The following is a 10,356-nucleotide window of genomic DNA, read 5'->3' as shown; positions in this document are numbered from 1 at the left end:
CACTATACACAAAAATAAATTCTCAGTGGAGTAAAGACCTTAATGTGAAAGGCAAAGCAACGCTTTTGGCTTGAGAACTTACTGCAGTTTTCTGATTTGGAAAAGGGACCATGATTAGGTAGATGAGCTCTAGGATTTCTTTCAATTCCTAATATCCATGAGTCTGTGAGTAATGATTAACTTTAAACATAAAGTATAATTTGAAAAGATCATTGGTGTGAAAAACCAATGTGTCATTGGCTAGTTAGTGTTATCTTGTACTGTTTCACAGAATGTAGGTTCATCCTGTTCTGTCATCACAGATTACAGCCTGATGTTCTTGTCACATATGCAGTTAATCAGAATGAGGCAAGATTGCCTCATCATCAGTGTGAACCTATTATCCTATGAATTATCAGAAATTTTTTCTTTTTGTAAATTTAGAATTAACGCCACCTAAGGGGAAAAAAGAATATTTTCAATGATTTATCACATATCTAAATAATACATACTGTATACTAATCGGTTCCTTAAAATCATTTAGAAGAGTCAATTACTGATCATTCTGAGAATTATGCTTTATATCTAAAGTAATATCAAAAATAATATGTTTGGGAAATCTCTAATTATAGACAGTAGAAACTGACGAAGCAATTGAAGAGGAGATACCAGATTCACCAGGAATAGAAAAGCATGATAAAGAAAAGGACCATAAGGATACTAAAAAACTTCGTTGTAAGTTATTCTTTCTCTGTTTTGCTAGTTGTTGTAAGTTATTCTTTCTCTGTTTTGCTAGTGGTTTGAATGGGCTTATTCTCTTAGCTTTTAAATAACTATGTAAAACCTGAGTGAAATCTCCAATGTTACAGAAAATTATAAAATCTTGCATTCCCATTGTTTCAGTACTCTGTCTTTGTTAACTCATTGTCATTTTTCAACCTCATTGTATGCATCCTTATGACATCATATTAATTTTGAGATATTTTGATACTTCAAGAGACAAAAATAAGTTAGAATGCCCTTCTCTTGAGGTCTCTAGGAAGCTCAAATTAATTGATTTAAAAATACATAATTACTGTTTAAGAATCTAGATAGAATCTTACTCTTTAGGAAGTTAGAAGTCATGGGATAAGTACCATAGTTCCATACTGGACACCAGGCAGCGTCTCTGGACTAGGATATGTCTGTTCAAGTACAGCTGTATGCATTCCTATCTCCATTTATATCTCCTTTATACATATAGGACCAGAGCTAAAGCTAGCAAATTTAAGAGTAGTTTTGTCTAATGCAGGCCCTTTGTGAATTACATTGTTTAAATAGGCCATTAGCTATGACTCTGAATTTTGTTAAATCTATTTTAACAAATCCACATACAACTGAGAATTTTTTTGGCTTCAAATTAACTGAATGATTAGAAAATCATTTATTTTGTTTTCCTGTATTCTAGTGAAGTTTCGGCCTATTACTAATGTTGCCACCATATAACAATGTAAACACTGGAAACTTTTATTATTTAATTTTTACTAATGTATTGTTTCTTCAAATACAGTTATTTTCAAGAAATTTACTTTTTGAATTTTTGTTGCTATAATCGAAAAAAATCAGGATTAATGGTAATGTAGAACATATTCGAGAGTATTCTTAGCTCAGAGTACAGATAATTATGATGAGACAGCCTAAACTACAAATAATTCTGATGGAGATATATAAATATATATGGATTCCCCCTCCCCCACCCCCCCCATGGACTCCTAGTTCAGTAAGGATAGGAATTTTTTAGTTTATGTTTTATGATTTTTTTCCTTGGGTGGTCATTTTACCTTCTAAAATTGATGTCAAAATAAGTTCTATCACTTATGAAATAATTACTATAAGGATAATTTAAGAATGTCTTGGAGCATATATCAAAGAAGGTACAATTTGTGGTCAGTATTTAGTGACAAAATGAAATGTTTTGTTTGGTTTATCAGTTTGAAATTGGGTCTGTGTTAGTTTGATTCTTCTCATGTTACCCTTAAACCATATTAAAGTTAGAATTTATACCGTGATTTTTACATATGGGATTACTATATTTTGAGTGCTAAGTGGAAAAACTTTTTTCAAAGGTTTTTATGTTATGAAATGCTCATTATCTGTTTGTTTTAAGCCATGAAAGTATCTAGCATAGATTCTTCAGAACAGAAAAAAACCAAGAAAAACTTGAAGAAGTTTCTTACACGGCGCCCCACTTTGCAAGCTGTTCGTGAAAAAGGTTACATTAAAGGTAGGCGGGCGTGATGTATATAATAACGAGCTTTGAGAGAAGCAGGACATCTTAAATTAAAAACTGAAAAATTTTCAAACAGTGAAAATGTTCTCATTTATTATTCATAAAGTTATCAGGTTCAGTGATTAAACTACAATTCAGTAATTAAAATAGATTTTTTAAAAAATGCACATGAAGAGTTTATTCTAAGGCATTAAAACAGACATAAATATCAAACTAAGTTTTTAGAAACCCTGTATCGGAGAAACTACATGAATGTGATGTGATGGGTGGCAGATCTTTAGAAAACATGACAATAAAGATTTTTAGTTTTCAGATGCACAGATCAGAAAAAAACTTTAATAAACAGTCACTAACAGAACAAAGAAAAATATTTAACAAGCAATTTTATCCTTGATTGTTTGACTTCTGTTCTCATTTAAAGTAATTTGAAAATTAGTATAAGGTGTATACATTTGTTCAATAAAAGCACCATAATGCACTAACAGAATCTTTTTTAATAAGAAAGGATTCTTTAAAATCACATATACTTGTATATACCATTTTTTGGGGGTTTTTTTTGTTTTTTGTTTTTTTTAAGCCTACAGCACCTGGTATTCCCAGTTTGTATATACATTTAGTTCTTACAAGCATGTTTAATTCCAAAGGTAAAATTTTCTAATACATGACTCAGAATGGTGGTAGTTGTTTGTAAGTAAAAATATAGGTAAAGTTCATTATATATATAAAATATATATCTATGTGATTATGAAGTTTCTGACAAAGATGATCACGAGAAAATCTGTTTGCAAAGCATCTAATGGTTTTCATTAAATGGGTTTCATTAAAAAGATATTTAAAACTTCTTGGAAGAGTTCAGCTAACTGAGTCAAGTAAGCAACCTTAGGAATTATAGACAAATAAGTACTCCCAGATAATATATGTGGATTTAGCATTTTGAGTTTAGAACCTTAAAAAAAAAAACCTAACAAATAAATGACTAGAAACTGCTACTAATTTATTCACAAGCCTTTTTCATTGAGAAATAGAAACTGTTGCAACTTCATGGTGTCATTTACCACTTCAAATATTTTTGCTTGTTTTCCTGAATATTTAGCATGAATGTGGCATTTCAAAACTTTTGGGTTGAAAGATTAATAGAACAACCTTTGAAATATATTTTGTGAAATCAGCTGTTTGCCTCTGATGGGCATGTACATGCTTATTTTGATAAGTTTAAAAAATACTTGAGTATTTACTAAGTGCTAGGCCTGAGCCTAGGTGCTGTGAATACCTACCGGTGTTCAAGAATTTCAAGGTCTCTCCCTGCCCTCATAAAACTTCTATATAAAAATGAGACATGGACAAATTAATTGAAAAGAGTGATGACTACTATGGAGAACCTAACATAGTAATAAAATAGTGTGATTGGAATTGGGGTACCATAGATAGGATGGTCAGAAGGTTTTTCTATGGAGAGGACATTTAACTGAGACCAGGAGTGATGAGAAGGAACTAAATTTTGAGAGGAATATTGATCTCTGCAAATGGGATAGAAAGTAAAAATGTTCTCAGACAAGAGTAAGTTAGGATGTTCATAGAATTTAGTAAAGAAGGAAAATTGTTTGAAATGAAATTAGAGGGACAGGCAGAGTGCAGATCATATAAAGCTAACTCATGGTAAGTGATTCTGGATGCACTGAGTGTTTTCTGTTGCACTATGAATGGTTTAGCCATTTTGTGAACTATATTTTAGCAGCGTGGTTCATTTTAAAAACTAAATCTCTTTCAGATCAGGTATTTGGAGCCAATCTTGCTAATTTGTGTCAGAGAGAGAATGGCACAGTGCCAAAATTTGTGAAATTATGCATTGAACATGTTGAAGAATACGGTAAGAAAATGATTTTTTAAAAATGTTAAGTACACCGACCCATTGTTTCACCATCAACATCCCTAGGATTTTTATGATTTTGAGTGATGCAACCAAAAATTTTTTACCATCATGTTAAGAAAAGCATCTTGTTTTCAAAAAACTTACACGTTTGTAAGTTGAAGACCTTTGCAGCTATTTATTAAGTGTTCAGTGTTTATGGTTGATTAGCATATGGTATTCTTTGAAGCCATTTGGAGTTGGCATCTGCTTGAAACGAAGGAGGTGATTATGAAACTGAGTTTATTAAGAAATGATTTGACAGTATAGAAAATAGGAAATTGTATCAACTTACTAAGATGTAGTTTCTGTTTATAATAAATGAGATGACATTTTAAAACTATTAAATCACCTATAAAATATCAAGTACTTCTACAGTCATTTCCTATAAAATAAGATAACCTAATTTCTATTTTGGTTAATTTAAACGTTTATAATATTTGTACTAGATTTATATAAATTAACATCTCGATTAATCACATTAACTGATCTGTATTTAGTCAAAAACATACCATTAAAATATTTGCATAATTTATAATCTCTGCCAGTTACAGATCTCTCATCTCTTCTTGTCAATATGAGAATAGACACCATGTGAAGTTAAATGAGTAGCACATTTGATAATGTGCTTTGTTAAGTGTACATAGCATTATCATTTAATGAATATTTGAATTTTTTAGGCTTAATTTTGTGAATTTCAAATGATTCTATTCCACATATAAAAGAAACTGATAAACTATGGAATTATCAATCGATTTTTGTAGAACCATTATTTAGTTGCTAGCTTATATTGTTTATTACAAGCACTTAATATGATAAGCATCCCTCCCCCTTGGAAAGTTTTGTCATTTTATTATAATTTTGTTCTATTTTTTAAAAATAATTTTTCAATTTTTCAGTTACAGTTGGCATACAATATTAGTTTCAGGTATACAGCGTGGTGATTAGACATTTATATAACTTATGAACTGCTCACTTTGAGATACCTAGTACCCATCTGACTCCATAAATAGTTATTACAATATTATTGACTATATTCCTTATGCTATACTTTATATCCCCGTGAGTATTTTGTAACTACCAATTTGTACTTCTTAATCCTTTCCCCTTTTTTACCTACTCCCCAACCTCCCTCCCATCTGGATACCATCAGATTGTTCTCTGTATCTATAAGTTTGTTTCTGTTTTATTTGTTTATTTTGTTCTTTAGCTTTCATGTATAAGTGAAATCATTTGGCATTTGTCTTTATCCGACTTACTTCACTCAGCACAGTACCCAGTAGGTCCACTCGTGTTGTTGCAAAATGCAAGATTCCATTTTTTTATGTCTGAGCAACATTCCATTGTATATATGTACCACGTCTTTATCCATTCATCCATTGTTGGACACCCAAGTTGCCTCCATATCTTGGCTGTTGTAAATAATGCTGCAATGAACGTGTCCCTTTGAAGTAGTGTTTTGGGTTTCTTCAGATAAATACCCAGAAATGAGGTTACTGGGTCCTTCCTTATGACAAACATTTTTAAGGGAGTGCTTTAATATATGCATTTACTTTATAAAATGGCATATAAAAATGGGTGGGCTGATTTTATCTACTGGCTTCTTTTTGAGCTTTCCCCAGGCGTTTGCAGAATTTCATCTTAAATTGTTAGTATTTCAAGTTTAATGAGATGATTTCCTTGAGATGATTCACAGTCTACATGATAACCAAAGTAGAATTGTTGCTGTTTATTAAACTGGATTCAGAGTGAACCTCTCCCTGTATCTCTCTGCCAAGCATGTATAAAAAGCAATTTAGAAGAAAAGGGTATTTGTCCATTTGATTTAGTCAGTTAATGAATAAGAATTCTGAAACATGAGCATCTTTAGAAGAGGCAAACAAATACTTTAAACATATAATATTATTTGTCTCCTAGGTTTAGATGTTGATGGGATATACAGAGTAAGTGGCAACCTTGCAGTGATCCAGAAACTCAGATTTGCAGTCAATCATGGTAAGATGATATTTCCTATTGTTATGTCCAAATAATCACTCATAACTGTTAAAATTTGTTTAAAGTAATTTTTAAAAATTTCCTCTTCCTGGCGTTTTTCAGATGAGAAACTGGACTTGAATGATAGTAAATGGGAAGATATTCATGTCATCACTGGAGCACTCAAAATGTTCTTTCGAGAATTACCAGAACCTCTTTTTACATTTAATCATTTTAATGATTTTGTGAATGCAATCAGTAAGTATGTAATTCTCCTTTGTTTTTTTCTAGATGTTGAAAATCCTCTGTACAAATTAAGTCACTGCATTCTGTTTTATCTTTTTAAAGTTTTTTTCCCAAAGGATTGTTTTACTCCAGAAATTATAAATGTGACCACCAGATGTCAGTGTATATTACCAAATACCGGGTTCCAAAATATGTCGCTGCTTTCAGTTCATGCAAATCTCTATTTATTGTCTTTTTTTTTTTTTTTTTTTCCAGAACAAGAACCAAGACAGCGAGTTGCTGCTGTTAAGGACCTAATCAAACAGTTGCCAAAGCCAAATCAAGATACAATGCAGATCCTTTTTAGACATCTCAAAAGGTAAGAGTCTCACCACAAAAGAGAAATAATAATTAGGAAAAACAAAACAAAACCCAGTGAAAGAACTGCACAGTTATGAGATGTCGTATAGTACCCATGGGGCCAGGTCTCTCAGACCCAGATTCAGATCCAGCTATGCTACTTACTGTCTTTGTAACTTTAAAAAGCTAGTTCCTTTGAGCCTCAGTTCAAAGAATACATTAAATATTATATGTTAAGCAATTATATAATGCCTAGGAAGCATGTAGTAGATATTCAAAAATTGTTGCTAAATTTAATTAATCTGAACATGAGATTGATTATTAAATGAGGACTACTAAATCACCTTCAAATAAAGCCATCATTGCTCTAGGTTACTACATAACCTCCTTAATAACTGATTTTTTCCCACCTGAAAGAAGGATCACTATAATACTAAAATGATCCTAATGAAAGAAATTAAAAAAAAAAAAAGAGTGAGTAAAACTGAAAGTTCAGTCTCTGCACTCTAATGAATTTTTTTTTTCCTTGTCAATCTAGTGGAGTAATCATTGTTACCTGAATTGTACCTCATATTTAAATCTATGTCTTATTTTAGAAGCTAAGCTAAAATATCACACATTTAAGTTTATTAGAGTATGTGTGATTATACCTTCCAGCTGTGTTTATCCAGAACAAAGTGTCATATGGAGTTTGAACTGAATTCTACTTGGCTAAATAGTTCATATGTACCTTAGGAAAATGAGCATTATTTCTCATTTTTAAATGCAAACTGTTTATGTTTGTAATACGATTTGAAGAATTTTCCCTATTTTTTACTTCTTCTTTTAACAATGTGTTCTTTCCCCTTAGAGTTATAGAAAATGGAGAAAAAAACCGAATGACCTATCAGAGTATAGCAATTGTTTTTGGTCCCACTCTGTTAAAGCCAGAGAAAGAAACTGGTAATATCGCAGTTCATACTGTCTACCAAAACCAGATTGTAGAATTAATTCTTCTGGAAATAAATTCTATCTTCGGACGCTGATAGACTTCTTTCTGAAGACCATGGAATAGAAGCCGGATTCCATCAGATTTCAGATCTTTATACATGATGTACTTTATTTTTGGACCAATCAGTGACTCTGATTTTGCACTTTTTTGAGGGGTCAGTTGGAAATGGGAGAGTCAAGATGTGTGTTAGGCCCTCATATTTGCTGCTTTGTTGCAAGTTGATATAACTGTGTGATTTTGAATTAATTTTATCCCGAATGTTTGCATTTCATACTCTGAATTTCAGTAAAAATCAAAACTTGCAATTCTAACCAGTCATATACACTGGATAATTTGGTAAGAAAACTTCATTTTTCTCAAACTGGATAATGTAGAATTTGTTCTCATGATTTGTTAGATTCATCACTTGATAGAACATTACTTACCATTAGTTATTTTGAAATGTTCTTGGGCATTTTAAACAAAATGAAGTATATCCATTTTGAAACCTGTTATTTCTTTTTCAGAGTTTTTGCATGCAGTGCAGTCTAAATGCTAAAGTTCCTTATAACTCACATATAATTCCTTGATGGAGGCTTGCTGTCTTTTACCGTGTTGCACAGCATCCTTATTGGATATTTCAGTTGCTTTTTTGGGCAGCACACTAATATTACTTAAAACACTGTGATGTACTGGAGTTTAATTTAGCATAGGTCAGTTCAGGGTATTTTGGGGCTGTCTGTGCTACACTGATTTAGCTAACAATCCTAATTATATCTAGTGCCATACTGAGTTCTTGGTATGACCCTGTGGAAACAGACGTTATTTTATGTAAATATAGGCCGAAGACTTAATGTCCTTTAGCTTTGTATATAATTGTGTTGTATAGCCTCAGAGTACATTCTAACCCTACATTTCTAATCATGATATCGGTAATCTTTTCCGTGAATATTAGGTTTCCTCCCGAAATAGGTCGTTATTTGAGAAAGTTAACTGTGTGCACTTTTAGATTTTAATTACATTTACAGGCAAACCACTGTAATGCAAATGGTACTGGAAAAATACCGAATAGACTTGCTAAATGGTAAATGCACTACAAGAGGAGCCTTTTAGATTATTTAATATGTACAGAATACATTAGAAAAAATTTATTACAGAATTCTAACTGCAATATGAATAGTGGAAACCCTTATGTAAATTAGATGGATGTCAGATGGAAAATGACATTGCTAAATTTGAGAATTTCTTTTTACATTACTAATGTAGATTGATTTGTATAATAAAAAAGGGTTTGGAAGGTTTTGTTACAGAGAGCATGGTCTGTTGGAAGATTTTTTTAAATGTATTTTTCTAGATTAACTGCTGTATATGAAATTGTCTAATCTGAATAAAGAAAACTATAAGCGGTTTAGAGATTTTCCATTGGAAATGTGCATTTTGGTTTTTAATATTTTTTGTTTTTGCATTTACTGGCATAGTCTTATACCTCATTTTTTTAAAAAATCGACTGAATCTAATGTTTTCTGTGGCACATATATTTTTCTCATTTCACACGATTTCTATTCCCCACCATTTCAATACCTCCTCACCCACCCTTTTAGTTCTTCATCAACATTCAAAAGCGAATGATCTGTAACCAAGACTCCTTTTCATAGAATTGCGTTTATGATTTACAGTTGCCTTCCTTGGGGACAAGTGTTTTTTTGTGTGATCTGTCTAAAAACCTCGCAGCTGAGTTTTGGTAAAACTATTGTTTGTTCTTGTGATCTTGTTAAATTGATGACAAACCAAGCTACTCGATAGCTGTGGGAAAGCAGATTGATTTTGGCAAGGAGAAAAAGCCCCCAAATGAGAATGTTTATATTTGCCTAAAGATATCCTTAGCAATATAGTATGCTTTAGGACTGGCCTACATTGTGATCATGTGCCAGGAAAACAGACTCAAATCACTGATGTTCTTTCTCTCAGTAGTTGTGGACATATCAGAGGTTAAAATTGTCCTGTGTTTCTTGTTTCAAAGTACATATGTGTGTATGTGAAGTTTTAAATGTTTTATTAGCCTACAGCTAATCGATTTATTGTAATATTGTATGTAAAGTGAGATCAGTGTCTTGTGTTTTCATTCTTTGTGAATTAAAATGTCTCACTTGTTTTTTGTAATAACAGAACCAGTAATACTTTCCTGTCTCAACAGCTTGAGTTTTAGTAGAAAATATATTAAAGGCTGAAATAAATTGTCAGTGGAATTTCATTTACTAAATTTACTTCAACAAGTCATTAAAAAAAGTAGTTGGACATTGAAAGAAAAAATATATTCAAATATGTTATTACATTCCATTAGAAGGAAAATACTTATTTTAAATTTTATAGCAGTAAGAAATTTTACCCTTTACTCTGGAAAAAGCTTAATTTTGAAATATCTCTGAAAAAATGTTACCTTTGAGATAGATGCATATCTATGGATATTTTTTCCATAAGAAAAGCACGAATGAAATAATTCAGCCACACTTTAGGCTTATGCAGATGTGTTATATACACAGACACACATATATATGTATGTAAATGGGTGTATGTGCGCTATTGCTTACAAACAAATGAAAATTCATCAATGATAGTAAGGACAGAGACCTGGAGGCTTTTATGCTATTTTAGTTTCATCCCTTGTTTTTTTGT

The 10,356-nt window shown here is 31.6% G+C and overlaps 1 protein-coding gene across 6 annotated transcripts in view; it reads left to right on the top strand.

The window, feature by feature from the left end:
- The window catches only part of ARHGAP12 (Rho GTPase activating protein 12), a 103,539-nt gene extending 93,605 nt beyond the window's left edge, over window positions 1-9,934 (top strand). For all 6 annotated transcript variants that reach the window (XM_006914468.3, XM_006914467.3, XM_025048638.1 and 3 more), the window contains 7 exons: window positions 612-714; window positions 2,126-2,242; window positions 4,017-4,115; window positions 6,072-6,149; window positions 6,252-6,386; window positions 6,630-6,732; window positions 7,564-9,934. In XM_006914468.3, coding sequence (XP_006914530.1) covers window positions 612-714; window positions 2,126-2,242; window positions 4,017-4,115; window positions 6,072-6,149; window positions 6,252-6,386; window positions 6,630-6,732; window positions 7,564-7,738 — 810 coding nt within the window. In that variant the 3' untranslated portion in view covers window positions 7,739-9,934. The remainder of the gene's footprint in view (window positions 1-611; window positions 715-2,125; window positions 2,243-4,016; window positions 4,116-6,071; window positions 6,150-6,251; window positions 6,387-6,629; window positions 6,733-7,563) is intronic.
- The last annotated feature ends 422 nt before the right edge of the window (window positions 9,935-10,356 follow it).

Source organism: Pteropus alecto, unplaced genomic scaffold (genome assembly GCF_000325575.1).
Source record: "Pteropus alecto unplaced genomic scaffold, ASM32557v1 scaffold605, whole genome shotgun sequence".
In the NCBI taxonomy this organism is placed as follows: domain Eukaryota; kingdom Metazoa; phylum Chordata; class Mammalia; order Chiroptera; family Pteropodidae; genus Pteropus; species Pteropus alecto.
This window is presented reverse-complemented; position numbering and strand designations above follow the sequence as displayed.